Below are 27,943 nucleotides of genomic sequence, written 5' to 3' on the forward strand. Positions count from 1 at the left end.
TACGTGCTGACTGCATGAAGAAACGTATCTATATTGGTAATAACAGAAAGTTTGATGATTGGTTTGATCAAGAGTGTAAGATTGAAAAAAGAAAAGTAAGAAGACTATTAGCGAAATGCAGACATTCTTTGGATGGGAATGTTTGCTATGAATTTAATCAAGTCAAACATGAATACAAAAAAATGTTGAAAAGAAAAAAGAAACAGTTTAACGATGCATTGTTAGATCAACTTGTCACATCTATACAGAACCAGAAAGAGCTCTGGGAAGCTGTTCACAACCTCATTTAAAAGAAAACAACCAAGAAATGACATCAGTATCGACACATGGTTTAATCACTTTAAATCGTTGTTAGAAATAGATACAGCTAGTGATAATGTAAATGGGGATGTTCAGTATGTTGAGTCTAATGACTATATGAACCGTTCAGTTTCTAGGGAGGAAGTATTATATTCAATGAGGAAACTGAAAAATCATAAAGCTGCTGGGCCGGATAGTATTATTGGTGAAATGTATAAGAATTCAAATGACCATGTTATACAGTTTTTTTGTTAAATTATTTAATACACTATTTGACAAGGGTATCTTTCCTGAAAGCTGGACAGAATCAGTTATTTTACCTTTTTTTTATAGAAAGGAGATGTCAACAATCCAAATAACTACAGGGGCATTTGTCTTAGTGATATAAGTAACAAAATGTTTAGTACAATATTAAATAATAGAATACAAGAATGGGTACAAGAAAATGACATTACCGGAGACCACCAAGCCGGCTTTAAGAAAGAATATTCAACAACAGATCATATGTTTGCTCTTTTGGCACTGGTACAAAAGCAATTTTCTAATAATCGTAAACTTTATGTATCCTTCATTGATTTCAAGAAAGCCTTCGACTCCATAAACAGACATCTGCTATGGCCAATATTGTTGAAAAATGGTATAAGAGGTAAATTGTATAAGTGTATTTGGAGTATTTATGATACCGTTAAATGTAGAATTAGATGTGGTGCACAGTTGACAGATTTTATAGCCTGTACAGCTGGAGTAAAACAAGGTGATGTGTGCAGTCCAGTGTTGTTCTCCCTTTTCATAAATGAACTGGCCATTGATGTAATTAATAACGGAAGACATGGTGCCACTTTTTCTTTTGATGCATTTGAATTATTTATCTTGTTGTTAGCAGATGACGTTTTACTTTTGTCAGAAACTATTGTTGGTCTACAGACTCAGCTGAATAACTTACAACATGCAGCAAGTTCCCTTCAACTGAAAGTCAGCATGTGTAAGAGTAACATCATTGTATTTAGAAAGCGGGGATATTTAAGTTCATGGGAAAGATGGTTTTATGATAGTACTACAATGCCTGTTGTCAGTGTTTATAAATATTTGGGGATAAATTTTACTACACGTTTGAGCTTTGTTTCTGCTTGTAAAGATCTTGCTAGCAGGGCCAAAAATGTCTTATTGTGTGTTATAAAAAGATTATCTTCGTTAAATAATGCTTCTCTACAATTGTTTTTGAAATTTTTTGATGCTCAGGTACAACCCGTCATGCAATATGGTTCTGAATTATGGGGTCTGCATAAGGCCATGTTGGAATCTGTGCACTTGTTTGCATTGAAGAAATTTCTGGGCGTAGATCTGCATACACCTAATGATCTTGTTTATGGTGAAACAAATAGACATCCGATATATATTAACTCTGCTATACAGTGTATACGTTATTGGCTTAAGTTGTTACAAATGGAAGATTATAGAATACCTTATAGAGCTTACAAAATGTTGTTTGAGTTAGATATTAGGAGAAAGAGAAATTGGGTCACAGATGTACGTATTTGTTTATTTAGATATGGATTTGGTGATGTATGGTTGAATCAAGGTGTTGGTAGTATAAATCAGTTTGTAAGACTTTTCCGGCAACGCTTGATTGATTGTAGATGGCAGGACTGGAATTACCATATTCAAAATAGTGATGAAAGATTTAGTTTGTATAGAACTTATGGACATACTCATGATGTTAAACAGTACTTGCTACGTAACATGGACATGTATTTGAAGTATGTAACAACAAGTTTTAGGTTAGGCGTGTCAGATTTAGCTACACATTACTATAGATACAGAGATTTTACTGACATTGATTTAATTTGCTGACTATGTAAAGAAGACGAGGTACATTTTGTTTTTCGTTGTCCAGCTCTTTGTAGAATTAGAGAAAAATATATACCACCTAAGTACTATCAACAGCCATGTTTATTCAAACTGAGTTTATTATTGTCATCCATGAGACTTGCAGATATATGGAATCTGGCACTGTTTTTACACCAGGCATTTAAATTTCGGGATATCGTGATATCTTAAGATGCTGTACTTCATTGCAGCGTTTATGTAATTTTTGTACTTATTATGGTTGGTTATATATTTTCATTTTGTTTGTTATTACTTATATTGTCACTTACCCCTTCATGAGGGGCCTAAGCCTATTAATGAATAAATAATCTGAATCTGAATCTGAATCTCTCTCTCTCTCTCAAATAGAACCCATGATAACATACGGTGCCAAAATTTGGGAACTTTCTGATAACAAAGATTTAGAAAAAGTACATACATTAGCAATTAAACGTTTTTTTAAATGTTCCATTACATGCTTCAAATATTGTATTATATGGAGAAAGTGGTAGATACCCATTATATATTAAATCATGTGTGAAATGTATAAAATATTGGTTAAAATTAATAAGGCTACCCACATCGAGATTATGTAAGCAGGCGTATGAAATGTTAGTAAATGAACATGAGAGAGGGAAGGAAAACTGGGTATATTTTGTAAAAAAGACATTAACTGTAAATGGATTTGGGATTGTGTGGATGTGTCAGGGAGTTGGATGTGTAGAAGGATTTGTTTCAGAATTCAAAGATAGGCTAATTGCTTCATATAAACAGAATTGGCACTGTAAAATGGAAAGCACTGAGAAATATAGATGGTTTTATAGTTTTAAAAGTATATTTCAAACAGAAAAATATATCACAGTCGTGACAAACAAGTGGCACCGAACAGGTCTCGCCAGATTTAGAACGAGAACGATTGGTTTGAATGCTTATGAAAAGTGGTTTCAGACTGAGCCCTCGTTACTCTCCCCTTGTCCGATGTGCGGTCATTTAAGGGAGGATGAATTACATTTTTTGTTTAGTTGTAAAGCTTATGACGATATTCGAGAAAAATGTGTTGTATTTAAAACAAATTTAGCAAAGAATGAAGATATTTTTGGAGTGCTTAATCTAAATCAGGAAACTTCACTACAGTCACTTGCAAAATATATTGCCGAAGCGAATAACATGCGACGAAAAAAAACTAAACAATAATAAAATAGTATCAGGTGTTGCTCATTGTGAAAATTGAAATCTGTGTTGTCATTCTGATATGGAAAATATTTATGTTATTCATTTATATATGTTTTTGTTTTTATTTCTCACTACATGCCATTACTTTGAATGAATGATCGAACTGCACTTTGTTGCACAGATTGATTGATTTCGTTTTGGCTTTGGTTTTCATCAATATTATTACTATTGATGCATGTTGTTATTTGTATTATGAACCCCCATGTCATTAGGGCTGTAAAGCTATTGACATTAAAGTGTTCAGTGTTCAGTGTTCACTCTCACATGTGTGTGTGTGTGTGTGTGAGCAAGTTTGAAGAAATCCAATATCAAAGTTCAAATTCACAAAATAATTTCAAAATGTAATGTTTAAGATGAGAAAGATCAGTTTAAAACAAATTAAGTCCCGTAGCATTAATTACAGAGTAATTTCCCTTTTTTACTATCTGCACCAAAAACGTTTGCAAAATAAATAAAAATTCCATGCTTAGCAAAAGAAGTTCCTGTTTGAACAAAGAATGATAATAATGACTCCTCTTGTTGTTGTGTCAGAATAAGAGGTCAAAGTGTCAAGTTTAGAGAATACAAAAGATATAAATATAACAGTAAATGCAGTTTGCATATAATTAGGCTTTTTTTTTCTTTTCTTTTTTTTGTGCCCATCCCAGAGGTGCAATATTGTTTTAAACAAGATGACTGGAAAGAACTGATTTTTTCCTATTTTTATGCCAAATTTGGTGTCAGCTGACAAAGTATTTGCAGAGAAAATGTCAATGTTAAAGTTTACCACAGACACACAGACACACACAGACAACCGAACACCGGGTTAAAACATACTCACTTTGTTTACACAAGTGAGTCAAAAATGGTCTCATCAATATGACCCCTTGACGTCAACAAAAATAGGCGGTGCACTGTCTAGTAAACTATCACCTATGGCAGTGAAAGAGATAATGTTACTGTGCAGAAAACTAAAGTGGTTGTGTTCAATGGAAGAATAAACCAGAGGCATGTTTTCAAGTTTGTTAAATATCAGGTAACAATAGAATAAACTAAACCAGCTGCATATAAAAGACATGGGATTCTAGATGAGTAAGTACTGTCAATCATGGGGAGTTCATATCGCTCAAATCTGTGGTGATATAATTCATAGAAATGTTAGGGGAATAGGGTTGGGCTAAGCGTATTTCCCTGAGGTACTCCCTTTTTGTATAATAAATTCTCTGTTTAAACAGTCCTGAGATTTTGTTTTGATTTCAGCATTTGTATACATATTTTGATATCAAAATATTTACCTTTCATTCCTATTTGGTGTCGCTTCAGTAGCACTGCATCATGCCAAACGCTTTTTGAAAATAAACAAAACAGTCATATAGTTAACTGTTGTTGTTGATTTTTTTTTTTTTTTTTTTTTAATAGAATTTTCATCTCATCTATTACATTAGTCTTTTTAAAACAAAAAATTGTTCAGTGGTTCCATAGTATTTTTCTGAATCCAGCTTGTTTGATCAAAATGTGCTTAATTTCAGATATTCAATTTATTCTTGTATTCAGGATCATGTGGAATACTTTACCCAATTGGATCCAATGAGATTGCCATTTTTATACAAAGGGATATTGACACCAGTCTTCCAATTGTCTACATACACAGCTGTTGTATACATTGCATTGTATGTCTTTTGCATGACAGGGAACATAACCATAAGATTGCTTTTGATCATTTCATGTATTATTGTGTCCCTTTTTTGCGATTTTCTGGGGGTTTTTTGTTTGTTTGTTCTTGTTTTTTCCCCACAAAGTCAAGGCTTTTGGATTTTCACTTTAGTTATTTCCTTTTTATACTCAAATGTATTTTCGTCATCAAACATTTCAGTTTCTTCAAGTTCATCTGGAACTTTCATCTTTAGCTCGTCATTTATTTCCATGTCTTTTCCAATCAAAATTTCTGAATAAGAAATCAATTTTGAAGCATTCAATTGGTGCATTCATTCCATTTGTCTTCGAGTTTTAACCCGGTGTTCGGTTGTCTGCGTGTGTGTGTGTGTGTCTGTGTGTCCGTGGTTAACTATAACATTGCCATTTTCTCTGCAAATACTTTGTCAGTTGACACTAAATTTGGCATAAAAATAGGAAAAATTCAGTTCTTTCCAGTCATCTTGTTTAAAACAATATTGTGCACCTCTGGGATGGGCACAAAAAAATTAAAAAGAAGCCAGATTATATGCAAACTGAATTTACTGTTATATATATTTTTTTTATTCTCTAAACTTGGCACTTTGATCTGATATTCTGACACAGCAAGAGCAGTCATTTTTATTATTTTTTGTTCAAACAGGAACTTTTTTGCTAAGCATGGAAGTTATCTTTCTTTTGCATGTCTTTGGTGCAGATAGTAAAATACAAGGGAAATTAATCTGTAATTAATGCTAGGGGGGTTAATTTGCTTTAAACTGATCTTTCTCATCTAAAACATTACATTTTGAAATCATACTCAATGCATAAAAAGCTTGTGTGTTTTACCCTCAGTGTACTGGGCTTTCACTATGTTCATTCGCCCAAGTGGTCTTTTTCGGAAAATACTAAAATCAGTACGACGAGTGGACTTTATAGATCTATTGGCTGAGCCCTGAAGGTCATGGACAAAAATCAGTTGCGTACACATATTTATACACATTGAAAGCATGTGCTCATATTCATCGCGAACGCGAACGACGCAATTTTGTTTCAAGTTGTTGACCTGCCCGTTCAATCCAATATTCAATTAACAATACACGATAACATGTGATGGAAAGTTGGAAAAGGAGACCGTTAAATATTTATGCAGAGAAAGATATGTGAACGCGTCATCACTTACTGGATTATGCCCCAAACTGCCATAAAAATATCAATAAAATCAGTTGGAATTCACAGTTAAGAACAATAAACCATGAGAGTTAATACCCTTGATGAAACGTAAAAAATTTCCAGTCGTGACTTTTCTCAAAATGAAGTCCTTTTCATTTCATACGACATTTAGAAGTACTCGTACTTGGCTCTACATGTTATTAGTTTAACAAAATACTCAATTTTCATATCAACTTTAAAACTATTAAACTAGAATGAACATAAAAGAGAAATTGAATCGACCATGTCAACCGGGTGTAACTAACTGAAACTTGTACATCTATCTAGATCCAGAGAAAACGGCTAAATGTTGCAGTGTGATTGTGGCGATAGCCACATCTCCTTTACCGCAGACTTAAAAATTTTTAATTGCCCATAAAGATTTTTTGAATGCACAAAATACACCAGAATAATATGATTTAAACAGCGTTCTCACCACAAATACCGCAATTGATTTATCGCTCTTTAAAAAAGCATGTTTAAATATTAAATTTTATGATAGTGTAATGGGTAAGACAGTTTCTTCTCACCCAAACATGCGGAGTTCGAATCTGCTGTTAGGACCTTTTTTTTTTTTTTCTTTTAACCCGAAGCTTTATAACAACAAATACAGAACACATTTTAACGATTAGATTTTTGTTTTTTTAAGTGTATCACAAGTGAATCTTGAAGGCCTTGCCTCTCTTGTCTTCTTTTCTTCATCTGTTCTGCATAGTAATAATGGTGCTACAGTATGTTGTTCCTACTGACTGCTTACCTGATTTCCATTTTCAGCACAAGTGAGTCCTCATCAAATCCAGTATAGCCTTTTGTATCATCATCGATGACATAATCTCATCAAATCCAATATAACCTTTTGTATCATCATCGATGACATAATCTGGTCACTAATGTCTATAGTTATGGAATGTATTGTTTCATGTGAGGCACTTAGAGCCCTTTATAATTGGGAGTTTGCACCATATAAGAACTATCTATTATTGTTAAAATCACAAGTTGGTTTTCCATAGTTTTGAATTCGCTGAGGGGAGCGAGGGGCCAGATGCACCGAGTCCATATCCAATGGTCTATTCATATAAGTGTAATATATTTGTTTAATGGTTCTTTTGTTAATTGTGAAATAGTTTGTGTATTCTTGTGTTGGCAGTGAATTTATCTAAGAGAATATATGAGTACGGGAATGGAGTGGACTTGGTTTATTCATTCTCAAGCTTGTGTGTGTGTGTGTGTGTGTGTGTGTGTGTGTGTGTGTGCGCGTGTGTGTGTGTGTTCGTGTGTGTGAAGTAGAAATGCAATTCTGTATTTCATTTTCACACTATCCTTGTATTTATTTGCATTTTTATGCTTGTTCTTTCTTCTGTTTTTTTGTAGAAGGCTTGATATGATTTTTTTTTTTTTTAAAGCAGTTGTTGCTTGTTCAGTTTACCATAATGAAATAAATATTTGACTTTCACACACACACACACACACACACACACACACACACACAGATAAGAAGTGCTGTATGGTACGTGATGGTGCAGACTGTGGAATCAATGCCCACAAGCACTGTAAAGACCTGGTAGTGATGGAGTGCCGGGATCGCAGCCACTCCAAAGAGGGCCGAGGGGAGCGAGGGGCCAGACGCACTGAGTCCATGTCTAATGGTAAATACTGCATGCACACTTGGCCTGGTACATGTATACAGTCTGTGAGAGTGTTGTTGAACATTGGTGTGGGGTGTGTGTGTGTGTTCGTGTGTGTTTGTGTGTGTGTGCATGTGTGTGTGTGGTGATCAGTGTGTATGAGCATGTGTCTGAGTGTGTGGGTGAGTGTATATGTTTGTGAGTGTACATGTATGTGTGTATATTCATTTGCGTGCCTCTGTGTGTGTGTGTGTGTGTGTGTGTGTGTACTTTGACTGTATGTGCGTTTGTGTGTGTGTGTGGCTATGCAAATGTTATCTCATTGCATTTGTGGGCTGAAACTCCCACATTCACTGTTATATGCTAGTGGGCAATCTGTTTGACCATTTAACCCTGCCATTTAGTCTCCCATACAGTTTTCATGGGTTTGAAAGGTTATGTTGGCTTTGAAATTATTGCAGTGCTTTAGATATCCATTTCTTCTTCTTTTCCATTTTATCAGTCTTTTAAACTTCTGTTTTCTATGCAACCCTCTACCCCTCTCCCAGCCCCTTGTCCCCTCCTATCCCCCTCTCATCACCCTTCCTCTCACTTCTCCACAACTAATCCCATTCTTGATTTACACACACACACGCACGCATGCATGCATGCACTCAGTCCACACACTATCAACTGTCGCCTCACCCCACAATGCACTCTCTCTTCCTCTTGCCATCACACCACATGCCACTCCTATCAAGCCAAGAGACAGTCACCCCTCCCTGTCTCACCCACACTCTATGTCTTCTCCTTTTTTCTCTCTCTCTCTGTCTCCCTCTCTCTCTTCCTACCTCTCTCTTTCTCTCTCTCTCTCTCTCACTCCCTCCTCTCCTGATCTCCCACTGTCAAACAACCATCATTCACTACAGTTTAAACTCACTTTTTCATTCTCCCATTCAAAAGTCCACTTAACCAGTTGAGTGCCAGTGAACTGTGTTAAAAAAAGAAAAAAAAGAAAGAAAGAAAAAAAAGTGTGCTCCCCATGCCAGGGAATTTTGAGGATTCAGGGGTAAAAAAAACAAAAAAAACAACAAAAAAACCAAAAAAACCTAGCACAAAAACTCTATGAGATAAAGAAAGAAAGTAACTGTTTTTGTGAAGGAAAATGATTGTAGATTATGCTTCTGGGCTTTTTCCACAATTAGCTTGATTATAGATAACTGTTCAGGCATTTAAAGTCAAAATAATAATTTTTGTGCAACAAAAAAGTCTTTCCACCTCTATGTAATGACATCCATAAAGAAAAGAAACAAAATGCTGCTAGAAATAGCATACCTGTTGTCAGATTATACCTGTAGAAAAAATTGAAGTTTATAAAAACAAATCACAGCTCCTGCAGACACAAGTGAATCACTGTACCAACAAGGACAAAGGTGGGTAGAGTCAACGTAAAAGGTCAATCATGGTTTCAGAAACTGAGCTGGCAAGCTTTTTGACAGCTTAGAGCTTTTGCAAGTGAGAGGGTGAAGTTCTTTGATGACATTCACTCCTTTCAAGTTGCATGTGGGCAGATTGAAGTGTCTGTTGTGCATCAGGCTTGCCACCTCTGCAAACAAGTCAACCATCTGATTGAGTGAAAAAAAGCATTAGAAACAAAAAGTATGTGTTTCACGTTCAATGCAGGTTCAACCCTGCATTTTGTGAAAATGGTGCAGCATTTGGCAGTTGTCGATTTCCTACAGTCTGTATTGAAATATGAGTACACTGGTTCCCAACAGCCACACCCACTTCACAAGCTCTGGCTGGCATTTGACTTATCGTCTTTCATCACTCCTCTCCCTCTCCTCCTCTTCTTCCAACACTCAACACTGTCTGATTGGATGGACGGTCTGAATTACCATCAAATGGGCTGTCAGTTTCAGCACTGTCGTTGTTAATCACCTTCACGTTCAAACTAATTATCAGACAAGAGAGATCCTTCTCCATCGCTATAGCTGTCCATAATCACAAGCACAGCTTCCAGAATTGTGTAAATCCACTGACTGTGACCACTTGCTTTTCTGGACACAGTTTTCAATGCCTTTTTTTGCACATAATGCACCCCTTTTCCATGCTCATGTCACATGGTCAGTTAGCAAATCATTATGGAGTAGAAAGAGGTCTTCTACCTGATGTATGTTCATTTAAATAGTATTTTTATAATCCAGACACATCAAACTAACTGATCAGACTCTGTTTATGTGAATTGAACCAAACCCCAATGAAGGAAAAATTGGAACATATGCAGGACGTCAGTTGACGTCTTATAGGCACTATAGTAACACCTTTTTTAGGACGTCAGCTGACGTCCTTTAGGCACTCAACTGGTTAAGGTAAAACTAGTTATGTTTTCAAGTTCTCAAAAAATCGTCAACATTTTTCTGTCAAGATTTTTTGGCTGTATCTTGCCCATGTAGTGTCATTTTTTTCCGTAGGTGTCACAGTCCATGAGATGACACTGTCCGCCAAACGCAAAATCTCACAGCGCCAAAAACGGTCATCCCCCTCTCACGTGCTGGAGCAATCTACACAGACAGATGAAGTGCAGCGCCGAACCAACAGCTTCCGTAACACACAGGGTCACCGTGAGGTGTCACTGGTGGATGGCGAGTTTTATGAGGAGCAGTCATTGCTGTATGAACGCCTGTTGAAAGCTGAAGAGGTTCGTGAGTGAGTGTATAGGGAGTTCATTTTTGTGTGCTGGGTGTTATTGCTTGTTGATGCATTTTCAGTTCCCTGTGTGTGTGTGTGTGTGTGTGTGTGTGTGTGTGTTTACTGCTTTTTTTTTTTCCATCTTGGGCTGTTTGACTGTTCTGCAGGTTGGGACTTGACTTGGTGCTGATCCCGCCCCCCCCCCCCAGCCCCCCTCCCTTTTTTTAAATTTTTTATAATTTCCTAAGAATGACATCTTTGATGCCTTCTGGTTTTTCTTTTTCTTTCTTTGACTGGGGTTGTGTTCTTTCCATGTTGCCGTCTCTGTTTTTGAATCCCTTACCTTTTCTGTGACAGGCTTGGTGTATGTGTTGGGGAGAGGAAAAAAGGATTCTGTCAGGACTAGGATTTATAAAATGAAGCAGAACATTCTTTATGGAAGTGTCCAATATACAAAAAAGAAATGACTGTGGCAGTAAACATTACTCACTTTCTTTGTACATAGTTTATTTAAAGTGTAGGAAGGGATGATACATGTATGCATTAGAGAACATGAACTGTTTTCACAGTAAACATCTGGGTGTGCATCTTTTTCACAATAACATGAGAAGGATATAACTTATAAGACACAGAAACTTCATTGTTCAACAAAATGATGGCCATGCTACTGAATCCAGTATTTCCAGGGAAACCAGAGAAATGAGCTGAAGAAATGGTGGTGAAGGGCTGTGGATGGTGATGTTGAACAAGAACTGCCAGTCTTGCCACCAGTCAGCAACAATAACATCATGTGATAGCAAAGTGGTTTGCATTGTAAGCAAGTCATGTCTTTGTCATATGAAGTCAAAACAGTTTGTCTTGTCTGTGAGCAGTCTAAAACAGAATGACAAAACACTATAAGAGACTTGAAAACTCATGACATACTATGATAATTCGATAAAGGATTAAAAAATTTTCTTGTGCATGTGAAAGGCAGAATTGAGGCACACTGTTCCTAGTGAAGGACATTCCCCATTTGCCCCAATGATCTAGCTTTGATCACTTCAGTAGTATCAACAACAGAATGGAAATGGACTGTTATAATCATCATTGTAACACTTTCTATGTTTTGTGGAAAACCAGAAAGGGTTCTCAGTTTATTGGAGTCCGTAAATTTGACATTTAGTTCACAGGTTATTTTGTTCAGTATCAATTGTCATTGCTCTTTTCCACTGGAAAGGCCTTTATGCTAAAGCTAGTTTTCTCCTATACATTTTGTGTATGTGAGTGTGCTTTCATTGTCTTCCACACCCGCCTGTCCCCATCTCTTATAGATTGGCCTTTAGAAGTCTGTAGTTGTCTTCAGCTTGCTTTTCCCCTCCCACTATCTGTCTTTCTCTCTTTCTCCAAGTCTCTTTCTCTCTCTTTCTCTCTCTCTCTTGTCTCTGTCTGTCTCTCTCTGTCTCTCTCTTTCTCTCTCTTTCTTTCTCACTGCTGTTATCTCGTACGTGTGCAAGTCAACAAATGAGAATCAGAAAACGTATTCCAACTTGCCTTGAAAAATATCATTTTTGACACAGCAAGATTTTTTCCTCTTTAACAAAGGGTCAACTAAAATTATCATCTTCTTATGATTGTGAGATCAAGAGAATTGCAGTTGATTTTCAGAAATAGCCAGTGATTTGCATATTTATCAGCAGTCCACAAGCTTCTTTGTTTCTTTGTTGGTTTACCACTTGACTGCTTCTGACAAGTATGCTCATCATTGAAGGGCCATAGCTGACTGAGGCACAATTGAGATTGTTCTGGATGTCAGTCAGCATTTATTGTTTGGATTTCTTCCTCTTGGGATTACAGGTATATTACTTTTCATCAGCAAAGTCAGTTACATCTTTCAAACGTACACACTGACAGAGGAAGGAACTGCAATTGAAACTGATGCAACTGCTGATATGTTGAACAAGGTTCAGCTGTTAAGGGGTTAATGTTGCCTTAGTACACACTGATCCATCTCTAAAGCAAATAAAAAAGAAGTTGTGAATATGTATAGGGTAGAGGTCTTTTTATGAAGAACAGACAGTGGGGAAAAAAAGAAGAAAAAGAAAGTAAATGACATTGAAAATATTTGTTTGTTTTAAGGAGAATGTTTGTTTGTTTGTGGAGAATATTTCTTTTTTTGTTGTATTGAGAATATTTGTTTAAGGAAAATATTTGTTTGTTTGTTCTGCGTAGAATATCCTGTTTATTTTATGCTGAATATTCTTTTGCTCTGTGGAGAATATTTGCTTTGTGGGAATTGTTTGTTTCATAAACAATAGTTGTTTGTATAAGGAGAATATTTGTCAGTTGTTTTTAAGTGCTAAGCACATTATGATGTGAAAATTCCTGGTAATCTTATCTCATTTAAGTTTATCAGTGGATGGTTTTGTGCTTGCTGTCGTTGTCACATTCCAAAGATTTGCATTAAAGAGGGTAGAGATTTAACTTTTATGGTACTGTTCTAACTTAATTCCATGAATTGATTATGCATCAGCATCAGGTGAGGGTGTGGAGTGTCAGTGGAAGCTAGCATTCAAGGAGAAATCGTGAGGAAGAGAATCTGTCAAGAATCCTGCTGACTGAAGGGCTTTGTATTATGATTGATGAATTTGATACAATCATTGCACATTAACGCCATGAACCTATAAATAGACTATGTCTGTGATTAACACTGGCATTTGTCCAAGAATTCATCTCTCATTTGAAGCAAACACAAGAGGAGATGGAAAGGTACAGAAAGAGGGCAAGGGAATTAAAAAAATGTAAATAACAGTTGATATTAGAATACTGGCTGACTGAAAGATCTTGTAGGAATCTTGCTGAATGTGTGATACAGCCATTTGAGGGACAGGGGTGGGTGGGGGGGATGATTGATCCTGACATCTGTCCAACATGTTGTCTTCTTTTGTCTTGTAGCCTGTCTCATGTGGGGAAGCAGTACAGTAAGTTGCTTCCCTTTTTTTGGCTACTTCTCCTCACATGCCACTCCCCATCTTTTCTTTGGTTATCTTCTTTCTTTTCCTTTTTTCTGCCTTTTTTCTTTGTTTGTTTGTTTGATTGGTATTGCAAAATTACAGGGTTTTTTGTCAGTCTGTTTTTGTGTTTTCTTTTTAGCTTCAGAATGTTTGCACAAAGAGAAAGAGACATGACACTGGCAGCTTCTCTTGTCGTCTCCCCAACCTCTTCCTTCATTCAGTCTACAGTTTTGACAGTAATACAGGCCATATTTTAAGATAACACACTTGTTTGTATTATGCAATATTTTGGGGGTGATAATGATGATGACTTTGATATATAAGCACATATCAGTAGGGGACTGTGGGTTAGAGTTGATTACTTCCTTGTCAAAACAGAATTCTCAGTGTGAAATTTGGGCTGCTGTCTGCATATTGTTTTACTGTCAAAGAGGATTTTTCAACAGAATTTAGCTAGGGACATGTGTCTTGTTGCCATTGGTTGTATTCCTGTAGTCAGGTGATAAACCATCAGACAAATGTCCAATGCACATGGAAGGAAACAACTGAAAAGGACCCCCCACCCCCCACCCCCAACATGCTCCTTTGAATTATTCATACACTGAAGTCTCAAGGAGTGTGACAATATATTATGTAATCAATTTGATGTAAAGGAATTATTTCAGCAATTTGCATGTGCTAAGTCTGGGTTTCATTTTGTGTGTGTGTGTTCACTTTTTGTTGTTGTAATAGAAACCAAATACACTAGCCATGGAAGAAAAAGTCACTGAAGCAGTGATGTTTTTAGCACAGGAAACTGGATCTTGATGTCTTGTAGTATTTGTCTGTTCTCACCCTCTCTGGCTGGTTCATTGTTTTGACATTGCACTGTTTGTGACCCTCACAGTGCACATCTGACCCTGTCCTCTATTGCAATATAGAAACACATTTTTTATATTTTGAATTATAAAGACTGCACAATGACCAATGTTAGGATCAAGAGAAGCAGAATATGCATTGACGTTGTGCATGGGTGTCAGTCCACAGACTATGTTAAAGTTGTATTTTGTGCCAAGGAACATTTGTCACTGCACATAATGATGGGTGCAAAAGCCAAACGGTTAAAGCCTTGGACTTTCAGTCTGAGGGTCCTGGGCACAATTCTGGTAACTGCCTGGTGTATTATAGGGGGTTGGGGGCGGGGGATTTTTCTGATTTCTCAGGACAACAGTTGTGCAGACCTGTCAGTGCTTTAATCCCCTTTAAGGTATACATTTGCAAAAGATGAACCCGTTCAGTGCACAAGCCTTCAGCTGACACCCTGCACAAACTATTGCCTTAGTGCCAATAAGCTGTCCACTGACTTCCTCCGTCTATTTTGATTTTTCTCTCGTCAGTGTTTAGTTCAGTGAACATAAACATACTCAGCTTGATGTGTCCAGATTTAAGAAAATACCATGTGAATAAGTATACATCAGGTAGAAGACCTTTCTTCTTGATGGTGATTTGCTACCTGGAGCACGTGAACATGCATGGAAAGGGAGCTTGCCTCATTTGCTAAAGTGGCGCTGGAACCTTCAACATGCAGAGATAGTGGTCCCAGTCAGTGGACTAAAACAGCTTTGCAAGCTGTTCAAATGATTCTAGATAAGTATAATGATGGAGATGGATCTCTCTTGTCTGATGCTTTGTTAGAACTTGAAGGTGATGACAAAAAAGTGATCAAACTGATAGCCTAATATTTGACACTGTTCAGTCACTGAATCAAAGCAGACAGCTTTTATGACTGACTGGCATTGAGGGCGGTGTATGTGTGCCTACAGCGGGAAGGGGTAAATGGAGAGGGGAATGGGTAAATGGAGAGGGGAAGGGGTAAATGGAGAGGGGAAGGGGTAAATGGAGAGGGGAAGGGGTAAATGGAGAGGAGTGGTGTAAGATGTAGGTCATATGGTAGTCAGAGGGTGGAGAAGGGGGTGTGGCCCTGGACTGAGTGATGCATATTTTTGGTTTTCCATGCTTTTTATCACTGATCAGAGGACAGACATGTGTGTCGAGGAAGCAAATGGCATACACTGCAGACAAATTTTGTCGGCCCACATGGAGCATGGACTGAGTGAGAGTCATCAAAGAGCTTCTTGCTCTATAGGGGAACATTCTTTGGTGTCACAACGCTTGACTGCGGAGTTTCTGAGTATCTGATTTACCTTTTATGTTAATTGAACCCATGTTTGTCAGTTTTGGGACAGTTATTCATTTACATGTTTGCAAGAGTTGTGATTGTTATCATAGACTCTTAACCTGTTTTATTTTCATGTGTGGGTATAAACTTAAAACAAGCATGTCATCTCCCTAGTTGTATTTTGTTTGTTTTTGTTTTGGATGTCATTCTGTGGTGGTGGAAATAAGAGTTTTTTGTTGCACAAAAATTAGCTTATCTTTGATATGCCTGAATAAGATTTGCATTCAGATTGATTATGAAACAAGCCCAGATTCAGAATCTTCTTTCATTTTGTTATATATAAACATTCACTTTCTATGTCTCCTATAGTTTGTTTTTTTTTTTCTTGAATTTATTACCCCCGAATTCTCAAAATTCACTGGCAAGCAGAGAGCTTTCTTCTTTTCTAATACAAAATTTTCTGGAACTGAACGGGTTAAATATACATGTTATTAAAGACCCTGAAATTTATGTTAGTGTTGAGTAGGTTCTTGAAATGTAAAAATACCTAGCATGGACATCTGATGAAACAGAGTTTGGCTACCCATATAGTGGGGTAAAATCAAGCATGCATGGAAAAGCCCACTTGTATATAACAGTGAACATGGTATTTGCTGCACATGAATGCAGAAATAAGTAAATAAAGAAAGAAGATTCTTGGTAAATAAGGAATATGGTCAGATTTGTAGAATATAGGAAAGCAGATGGAGAGGTGGGTACAGCACTACTTAGAGTTGTACTCCATGCAAAATGTCGTATCAGTAGCAGTTCTGAGCGCCATTCAAGAGCTGTCTGGCATGGAAAAGCTGGATACTGAAGAAGAGCTGAGCAGGGCCATAGACTGTCTGGCAGTTGGAAAGGCCCCAAAGGAGGACGGGATACCTCCTGAGGTCATCAAATGTGGGAAAGCAGCATTGCTTCAGGATCTGCACGGATTACTCTGCATATGCTGTGTACCACAGGACATGCAAGATGCAAAGATCGTGACCCTGTACAAGAACAAGGGCGACCGTAGTGACTGTAACAGCTACTGGGGCATCTCTCTACTCAGCATTGTTGGCAAAGCCTTTGCAAGAGTCATCCTGGCAAGTTCTGGCAGCATACATATACCCAGTGTCGCAGTGTGGGTTTTGGGCAGGCAGATCTTCCATCGACATATTCTCTGTCAGACAGTTGCATGAAAAATGCCGAGAGCAAAACCATCCACTCTGCCTTGCCTTCATAGACCTGATAAACATCTTTGATCTAGTTAGCAGGAGCCCACTTTGTATATAACAGTGAACATGGCATTTGCAACACATGAATGCAGGAAGATAGGTTGTCCCTCGAAATTAATGGCCATTGTTTAATCCTCTCACAAGAACATGTACAGCACAGTGTGCTACAATGGAACAGTGTCTGACCCATTCCAAATAAGCAGTGGTGTCAGACAGGGTTGCATGCTCACCCCAGCATTCTTTGGCATATTTTTCTCCATGCTTTTATCTTATACATTTGCAAACAATGAAGATGGAGTTTACCTACACACAAGATCTGACGGAAAGCTCTTCAACCTGGCCAGACTCAGAGCCAAGACCCAAGTCAAGCATGTCACCATCATAGAGGCAATATTTGCCGATTACACTGCATTGGTGACACACACAGAGGAGTCTCTTCAGAGACTCAGAGACTGCCTTGCACAAGCTTGCAACAAATTTGGCCTCGCCATCAGCCAGACGAAAATGGAAGTGATGGGACAGTGCACAAACTCTCCTCCAATCATCCACATCCGGAGCCACAAGCTCAACTCTGTTGACCGTTTCCAGTATCTGGGTTTGACAATAACCTTGAATATTTCCCTTGAGCCAGATATCAATTCAAGAATTGTGAAGGCCACCAGGGTCATGTCCAAACTTCACAAGAGGGTGTTGTCAAACAAAAACTTGACAGAGAACACCAAGATGCAGGTGTACAGAGCTTACGTTCTAAGCAACCTACTCTAGTGAAACTTGGACCACATATTCCACCCAAGAAAAAAGACTAAACAGTTTCCATCTCCATTGCCTCAGATGCATTCTTGGAATCCAATGGCAAGACAAGATCCAGAATACTGAAATGCTTTAACGTACAGGCTTGGCAACTGTCTTCACCTTTCTGAGTCAACACCATCTTTGCTGGTTCCGTCATGTTCATTAAATGGATGAAGGCCACGTCCCTAAAGATCTGTTGTATGGTGAACTATCAGGGGGATCTATGTCTCAAGGCCATCCCTGACTGAGATTCAAAGATGTATGCAAATGGGACCTGACAAGTACAGGTATTGATGTGCAGTCCTGGGAAAGCCTTGTGGACTCATTCACTCGAAAAAGAGAAAAAGAGCCACACACAAGTCATATTCTGTAAACCAAGCAACATCTACCTATATCTGTCCCACATGCAGTAGAAATTGCCACTCCAGCATTGGTCTGCACAGCTAAAGCAGAAAGTGCAGCACCCAGCAGTGAATAATTTCTGGTGCAGCCATCGTCTTTCGCAATGGAAAGAGGCTGACGATGACATATCTGGTGTAAATTGTCTTTTATTTTTTGTTATTTATATCTAGTTTACAAATGTTGCTGGGAATACAGGAATCAACAGTTCTGAAGATGAAAGAGAATAGACTGGGACACAGCTGTGTCATTTTTCCCCCAACACAGATGAACATTATGAGGTGAGAAGAAATGATGAAATGAACATCATAGCCACGCCTCTTCTGGAACTTCTCATCATGTTTGTTATCGGCTGTAAGAAGGAAGATTTATCTGGATTTTCAGCATGTAGATCTGGAGTGTGAGAAATGTTTCTGGTTGTAGCACAGTGACTCTTGCAGAGACACTTTAAAGCGAGGATTATGCTTTCATCTTCATCACATTACACTTTACTGTTCACCAGTTTTTAAAAAAATTATGTTCCTGTTCTTGTTTCCTTTGTATCATTCGTATTTGGCCTCCTATTGGGTCTGTGTTGTATCTTTCTGTGAATTTAATGTGCCATACAGTCTAAAGTACCTCAGGTATAAATCAAATTGATGAAAAGAAAATCCACTCACTCTATGACCCAAAGTGGAGTGGAGTGTTGGCCTGGTGGTAACATGTCCGCCCAGTAAGCAAGATAATCTGAGCACACTGGTTGGAATCCCACTCTCACCAGTACTTTCTCCCCCTCCATTAGACCTAGAATCATGGTCTGGATGCTCGTCATTCAGATGCTACAATGTACTTAGCACATGTAAAAGAACCCACAGCACAAAAAAAGGCTTTGTCCCTAGTAAAATTCTGCAGAAAAAATGCTACAGCAAATAGTGGCCATTTATAACGCACTCTACCTTCTTAGCACATGGCCCAGAGCACTTACAATAACCTCAATATGTTTGCAAAAATGAACACCACAGGGCACTGTAATTTAGATTATGAACAAGACAAATCCTGTGTGTCAAATAATAATATTTCATGCAGAAAAACAAAACAAAATATGGGCGGTGCTCTCAGTGTAGCGGTGCGCTGTCCTGAGGAGAGCAGCCTGAATTTCACACAGAGAAATATGTTGCTACAAAGAGACGCGTAATACAGTGCAGTACAATACAACGCAATACAAAGTCCCTTCTAGTCTGAAAGGTACAGTTCATGGGCTTTATTGAACACGTTTCTGATCTTTTCAAATGGTTTATCTACAAGGTTTTGTGAGTATGTTCAATGTGAATTGATGTATTTACATCATATTTGCTTTCATTTTCTTCTTACATAAATGATGGTGACAGAGAAGCCACTAAGAATGTTAATGTTTGCTGTTTTATTAGTGCATGAGAATGATATCACACACACCACATGCACACAGGCTGATGGCTAATTTGTTGTGAAGTTGATGGACCCATCCATGAATTATGATGGAGAGAATAATGAAAGTGAAGAACTGCTGCTAATGCGACTGACTGTTCTGTGGGAATGATTCATGTTTCTGTTCCACTTCACTTTTCTGTGTCTGTGCACGTTTGCATTGCAGTTTGTGCTGTGCAGATTGCATTTTGCTGTCTTGCTTTGTTAGGTCATGAGATAGTCTTTTATGCACAGTTAGGTCACGAGAGTCTTTTATGGACAGTTAGGTCACGAGATAGTCTTTTATGCACAGTTAGGTCATGAGATAGTCTTTTTATGCACAGTTAGGTCATGAGATAGTCTTTTATGCACAGGCTCCTGGCTATCATCTTGTATTTTGCTGCTTGCGCTTCCACTCTCATCATTTTTATAGAGAAGCTTTTTATAGTTATTTTGGGGGGGTTGGCAAGAAAAAATTGAACAAATAACTGATTTAGATTTATTTATTTTGTAATTGCAATGTTATTACTACATTTCTTGTGGTGTGTGTGTTGAGGGGTGGGGGGGGGGGGGGGTGGGGGGGGGGATATTTAAGTGGATGGGAAAAAGAATTATAATTGATATAAATATTCCGGAAAAAAAGTTTGTGATTTAAGAGATTTTGCTCATTCATTGGTATTACTGCCCTCTCAGTCTTCATAGTGTCTGTCCCTGCAGGTTCTCATCTTTGAGCTTTTTGATGTGTCAAATGTTTTTTCTGCTGTGTGTGTCTTATATTTGTCTGTCTCAACCTGAGTCTTTGTTCTTGCCATAAGCATCAAACCCTTGGACTTCTGTTCTTACTTGTGCATGTAGTTGTACTCTTCTGTCATGCTTTGTCTTCTCTTCCACTCTGCAGAATGTGAGATATGCATGAAGAAGTCTTTGTGAATAAACTGTTACTTTACGTTTGTACAGTATTCCACTCAAATTGTGATATCTTTGTCATAATGTTTTTACAGGGTAATAAAACATGTAGTTTGACACTCAGCTGGCAGATGCCATTGATATATTTATGCCTCCTATAGCAACAACAACAATAACAAAAAAAAGTGTGTGTGCTGATTTGCAGACTTTTACCGACATGATATTGAATTATTGGATCTGGCAGAAATTGAGTCACTAGTCAATTTTTTATGGAAATTTGTGTGACTGCTCTTATTATTGTACATAGAAGCCCCCCCCTCCCCCCCCCCCCCCCCAAAAAAAAAGGTTTCCTGGTGCAAATTAGCTTTGAAATGTGTGAAAGCATTTTTGTGGGACATTTGTTAGTAACAAATGCAGACATAGCCATTATTAGCTACTGTTTAAGTTATGTTGTTAGAGATGATGTAAGTCGACTCACACTTATATCCAAAAAGCACTGTTGAAGTGGCACTTTTCTGTGTTCGGAATGAGCAGCCATTGCATCACACACATGCAATGGCATTGAGGTATACACATATCTGATTGGCACCCTACCCCACAAGAGAAAGAGAAATGAAAATAGAAGATGAAAAAAGAACCTTACATGGAAGGCAAGTAAGGCGAGTAATCAAAGTAAAATGAGAATAAAAAATATGGCACTTCAGTGAACTTGTGCACACTTGCATTCATGTTCACACCTGCACACATGCGCACACACACACACATGTGCATGTACGTGCGCATGCGCGCACACACACACACAACACACAACACACACACACACACACACACACACACACACACACACACACACACACACACACAAATATATTCACATGCACTCATACTTCTCACAGTCACACACCTGACAAGTCTTGTGTCATCGAAGAAAAAAGAAGTGTTAGAGTGATGTGGAAGAATAATTACAGAGGAAGTACTTCATATAACACCAACAGCTATAAATTTTGCAAATGATCTGATGAAAGAAAAACATTTGGTGATGAAATAAATCCCACTAAACTATCATTTCCATCTATCCAGTTGATGCAAACTGTTTCAGCATTTTTTGATGTAGTGTAAACAGGTGATATTGCTTTACTTGTTTTCTTTTGACCATGCATATTCTGTCTGTAACATCACTGCCCTTTTACCATGACAGACCATTTGAGGAAGTTTTCATGGCAGAAAATGAAATCTGCTCAGGTTGAGAGTGTTTTTGTTTTGTTTTTTGCTGAATTTGATAGAATCAGCATTAGTTTGTGGTATCATGCATTTTTATGATTTTAGATTTCACATTTGTTTGTGTATATACATATGTATGTGTAGATAAATACACGCATGTATTTGAATGTGTGTGTGTGTGTGTGTGTGTGTGCGCGCACGCACATGCATGTCTGTTAATGTATGTGTGTGCTTGTGTTGAGGTTAGCTGTTAGGTACATTATGTATGTTAAAATGTATGTATACATTGTGTGTGTGTGTGTGTGTGTGTGTGTGTGTGTGTTTAGTCAGTGTGTATGTAACATTGATGTAATGTGTTATGTAAACATAAGTGTTTTTGTAAAGCACCTAGAGCAGATTTCTGGATAGTATGCTATATAAGTATCCATTATAATTATTATTATTATTATTTCTAAGCAATTTGTAAAGTGTAAAACCATGTTTTGGAGATCTACAAATAAGTGTTTGGTTTCGATTTGGTGCTTCGGACAGAAGTCCACAACACACAAGAGACATGAGAGATAGTCATGGCCAAAATTCCTCAAGTGATATGGCATCAGATCAGGCTCAGGCACCTCATCTGTCAGTCTGTCTCTCTATTAGCAGTCTCCAGTTTCACAGCCAATGGAGTCTTCAGAGAGATACAGAAGTGAAAGGTGGACGTGGCAGCTCCCTAACTGATAACTCCCATGTTACCAAAATGTCAAGTGGTCTGATAACTTCTAAGCTAGTCACCACAATGTCTAGAACTCCCATGTTACCAAAATGTCAAGTGGTCTGATAACTTCTAACCTAGTCACCACAATGTCTAGAACTCCCATGTTACCAAAATGTCAAGTGGTCTGATAACTTCTAACCTAGTCACCACAATGTCTAGAATGCTGGTAACGGCTCTCCCCATGGACAGTGCATCACTTCAGTGCAGTGCTACCCTTTTTTCTTCTTTTTTTTTCTGCCAGCAAGCATATGTTGGTTTTCCTTTCATTATCAAAGTGGATTTTTCTACACAATTTTGCTGGGGACAACCCATTTGATGTGTGGGTTCCTTTACATGTGCTAAGTGCATGCTACACCTGGGAACTCAGTTTATCGTCTCAGCTGAATGACTAAGTGGTGACTGTAACTTAGAAGTTATCGACACTCAAGATGTTTTAGTGACAGCAAATTGGAAGTTATCAACACACTTTACATTTTAGTGACAGTAATTTAGTTATCGGCACTCTGGACACTTGAATTACTTGCTTTAGAAACTATCAGCACACTCAACATTTTTGTGACTGTTGGAAGTTTTCTGGAATTCTGTCATATAATTATGCACCTGTTTATGTCTTTGTTTATTTTCTTTCATAGACATGTTCTCATTTCTCAGCCACCTCAACAGTCAAACATGTCTCCTCAATTCCACTGTTGCATACATTTGTATTGTTTGGTTTTTTTGTTTTGTTTTTCATTTTTTAAATCTATTTGTTTTATTTAGTTTGTTATTTATTATCATGCACCATATTTCTTACTCTTAGATAGACTTGGGTGCTTTCCTTAAACTATTGGATGTAATCATTTGTATTGTTCTTTTATGTATTTGTATAAATATATATATTTACATGTATTTATATTTTCATTTATTCATTTACAGGTCATCATACAAATGGTTCAATGATGTAAATGAGTATACCTGTCAATTTACTTGTTTATCTTTATTGATATGTATTTTGACTTCTTCACCAACTTGACATTTAGATGTATTTTGCCAGTCTCACTGACATACTCACATTGAATGGTTGCTTTGTTTAGTTATTTGTTTATCATTTTACATTTTGTTTATTTTTCCACAAGCGTGCTTCCAATAATTTTCATATTTTGTTTATGTTCATAATTTGAGATTATGATTTTCTCATAATTCCCCCCGAAAACTTTTTAGGGGTTAGTTTTCTGTTTTCCCTTTTACAACAATTACTGCATTCATTTTTCCATGAGAGTTTTGATGTGTATGACATTTTTTTTTACCCTGCAGTGTAGGCAGCCATATTCAGTTTATTCTATGAAACTACTTCCCATTCTGATTTGAGGGCTTTCAAAATCTCTCAGAAAATTCATCCCTTAAGAAAAAGTACACCTGTATGATACATGCAGTCAGTTTTCTTATGATGTGCTTTTTCTTATAACTTGATGCTGGTGACTGTTTGTGTGGACTGTTATGAAGTGTGTGTGCACTGCCTGGGCAACAGTGGTTTTACTCAACCTCTTCAGTGCCATGCATTATTCCAGCTTTTGTGCCTGTTTTGCTAGGTGGTTTTTGGTTGTGGATGGGGGTAAATAACCAAAAATTCTAGTTCACAAACTTCTGCAAGAAAGTATATATAACCCTTACTTTTCTGAAAGGAAAATAATACAGCCTATCAATTTCTTATAGTTTTAAGTTATAAAACACACTCGTTAGCAATGAGTGAATCATAAATGTGAGATTACAAATTTTACATACATCATTTTTGACTCACTTGTGTGAGTCTATGTTATAACCCAGTTTTCAGTTGTCTGTGTGTGCCTGTCTGCCTGTATGTATGTATGTGTGTCTGTGGTAAACTTTAACATTGCTATTTTCTCAGGAAATACTTTGTCTGTCAATACCAAATTTGGTCTATACATAGTAGGAAAAAAGTGTTCAGTCATACCAGTAATAGGTTGTAAGTCTCCCAAAATAATCTGTATTTCTGGATCATTAATGGTTTATTTCATTGAGGCTCATTCCGGATTCTGAAAACACCATTTTTCCATTTCCCATTTGCTGGAACGTAGACGGAATGACCTCGTTTTTCTTGTTCACAATTAAGAAAAATATGAATTCTGGACAGTACACAGTACAGTAACACGAAATACATCATTGATGTGTTTACTGTATATGAATATTCTAATGTGGACACTGAATTAACTAGAAGGAACATAAAAGAAAAATTGAATCCACTGTTTCACTGAATTTTGGTCAGCCTTGTCTTGACTGGTCTGTGCAGTTATTATTATTTTTTCTTGTTCGTAATTAATATAAAAGAAATACAAATTCTGGACAGAACACATACAGTGACACAAACTACATCATCGAGGTATTTAATGCATATGAATATTGTATAGTGGATACTGTAGAATGAACATAAAAGAGAAACTGGATAGACCATGTCTTAGTTTCCCAGCGAGTGTAACTAAACCTGTCGAACTTCTATCTAGATCCAGAGAAAATGGCTTGTTGCAGTGTGTTTGAGGCAATGGCAATGTCTCATTTACTGCAGACTTAAAAGAATTTCATAAATGCCCAAGATACACCAAAATAACATGATTTTATACAGCGTTATCATTTCAAACCAAAATAACATGTTTTTAAACAGCGTTATCATTTCAAATGCCTTGATTGATTTATCACACTTAAAAAAGCATGCTTAACTGTTAACGTCATTGGTAGATCCGTAATAGCACTGTGACAAAGACAATCTCTCTCCATCTAAACATGCTTGGTTCAAGTCTGCTCTCATGCTTTTTTTTTTTTTAACCCGAAGCTTTATAGTAACAAACACAGAACACATTTTAACGATTGAAATTTTCATTTATTTATTTATATTGATATTTTTTTTAATTTTCTTATCTTTCTGTTTTCAAGTGTGTATCACAAGTGAGTAGCTGATATGAACCTGGAAATAAATGAAAATAAAACTTAATTTGTTTGCTTACATTATGTGCACTTAGAATAATAGAATATGATTTGAACATCTGGTATTATGCACATATTCTGTCCAGCATTCACTCACATTTATTGCCAGCTGCATTAGAAATGTTGTCAACAAAATTCTTTTAGTCTTTTTTTAGCAAGAAAAATAGAAATGAAACACACACACACACACACACACACACACACACACCCTTCACGGGCCACACCTCCCTGTGGCATGCCCACTCACTTCTATGTCCTCCTCACAGACAATATAAAGCACTATAAGGGTTAATAGAGATACATGTACCATATATATGGTGAAGGCAAATGAAAGCAAAGAAACAAATTTGAAATAATTCAGAACACTTTTTAATTTTTTGTTTCTCTTTTTATTAAAAGCAGAAGTAACTTCCAGTGACAATCCATATCTGGTGGTGGAAACATGTTGACAAAGTCAGTGCCAGTGCAAGGGAAATAATCCATCAAAACGTTGCTCAATTTTCAATAATGACATTATCAACAACAATCGAAATAAACGCTTCACCCAATAACCAATAAAGCTGCCATCTTTTCAGCAACATAGGACGTAGAAACATACTAACAACATAGAAAAATAGCCAGAAAATTTCTTCCTCTACTTACGTAAGGTTTTAATTCTCTGCAAGCCTAATTCAAAATTTTAGCTCAGATAATTTACCACTAGACTCACCTACAGTTAAGGCTTCAAAAGTATGGAAACATTTAAATTAATTATGTAATTTATAACTGAAGTGCTTCAATGTCCTTCTTTACAATGAAAACAAAGGCAACCCTTCTTTTCCTGACTGTAAACAAATGCAGTTGCACACCAGTTCACAACTCAAGTTTCAACCTAACCTTAATTTGTTAATGGACACAAACATAAAAAAAAACCCAATGCATCATAGTTTTATGATATTTTGATGATGTTAAGTTCTGTTAAGTTTACAAATTATTCTTTCTTGAACTACTATCTACTGTTGCCTCTCAGTCGTGTGTCCTCTGGATGCGTTGAGCAACCATTTGGTTTACTTGGCAATGATAAGGGGCCCACTTCTGGAAGGGAGGTCCCCAAAATACATATATTTACATTGTTTTGCAGTGATATACAAAATCTTGGACAAAGTTTCTGTAATCTCTCCCTCCCTCCCTGCCCTGATTAAGTGGACAGTTTGTCTTTGAATTCAACTGTGGGTCAGCCACAGAGCAACTCTGCTTCCTGTTCTGCTCTCTTGCAGCATCTAGATCTACAACCGCTCTCACCCTCCCCCCTCACTGCCAATCATCGGTTTCATTCTCTTCAATGATATTTACTGGGTACAGATAGATAGATTGATAGATAGGCAAATAGGGTAGCATTTCAGTGGACATATATATAGGTCCTTGGCACTAATGAGGTTAAGGGCCGAGTTGTAAATTTGCCAGGCAAGAAGACAGTATGCTTGTGACATTGAGTGCTAATGCATGGAGGAAGAGGATAATATGTCTGTTACATTGATTACCACTGTCAGGTGCTTGGAGCTAATTTACTCTATGATGGAAGAAAATATGCATGTGTGGTATACTGACTTTTATAGTGACAAACACTTGGAGCAGATTTTCTGAGATTGCCTTTTGAAAGTATCCCTTTCAGTATGTACTATGTCAAACTGATGCAAAGTAGGTCTATTGGTTTGCTCTCTGTTTGGCCAAACTTCACAGCTAACTTAGCAATAAGACATCCTGCTCTTTGTCTACTGGCTTCTAGCCAATCAAACACCATTTTCCAGTTGGGACTGATGATTCATTCCAGTGGCCACCACCCACTAAGTAGATTTTCTTGTTGCTCTGTCTTTGTCAACCTTTTATGCAGTGGAAATGTTAATTTCTTGCATACTTCTTGTGTGCAGCTTTCTGACATATTCTTTGGCCTCAGAATTTGTCTTTTACATTGTTTGCATCAGTTCTTGATGTTTGATTTGATGTTTTGTTTTTTTGCTCAGTCTCAGTCCTGCTTCACTCTCTCTGTTTGGTTTGAAGTTTTTGGGAAAGACTTTTTCAGATTGCTGGGCCTCACACACCACACAGCAAGACTTGTTCAGATTGCTGGGCCTCACACACCACACAGCAAGACTTGTTCAGATTGCTGGGCCTCACACACCACACAGCAAGACTTGTTCAGATTGCTGGGCCTCACACACCACACAGCAAGACTTGTTCAGATTGCTGGGCCTCACACACCACACAGCAAGACTTGTTCAGATTGCTGGGCCTCACACACCACACAGCAAGACTTGTTCAGATTGCTGGGCCTCACACACCACACAGCAAGACTTGTTCAGATTGCTGGGCCTCACACACCACACAGCAAGACTTGTTCAGATTGCTGGGCCTCACACACCACACAGCAAGACTTGTTCAGATTGCTGGGCCTCACACACCACACAGCAAGACTTGTTCAGATTGCTGGGCCTCACACACCACACAGCAAGACTTGTTCAGATTGCTGG

General features: G+C 37.5%; 1 protein-coding gene across 4 annotated transcripts in view; it reads left to right on the top strand.

Annotated features, from left to right (window-relative positions):
• Nucleotides 1-27,943, top strand: part of LOC143295899 (ras guanyl-releasing protein 3-like) — a 253,140-nt gene that overhangs the window by 199,758 nt on the left and 25,439 nt on the right. For 3 of the 4 annotated variants that reach the window (XM_076607577.1, XM_076607579.1, XM_076607578.1), the window contains exons 16-17: nucleotides 7,785-7,907; nucleotides 10,340-10,566. In XM_076607577.1, coding sequence (XP_076463692.1) covers nucleotides 7,785-7,907; nucleotides 10,340-10,566 — 350 coding nt within the window. Of the gene's footprint in view, nucleotides 1-7,784; nucleotides 7,908-10,339; nucleotides 10,567-13,490; nucleotides 13,517-27,943 lie in introns of all 4 variants that reach the window. The other variant, XM_076607580.1, reaches the window with a different exon arrangement.

This window comes from Babylonia areolata, chromosome 21 (assembly GCF_041734735.1).
Source record: "Babylonia areolata isolate BAREFJ2019XMU chromosome 21, ASM4173473v1, whole genome shotgun sequence".
NCBI lineage: Eukaryota > Metazoa > Mollusca > Gastropoda > Neogastropoda > Buccinidae > Babylonia > Babylonia areolata.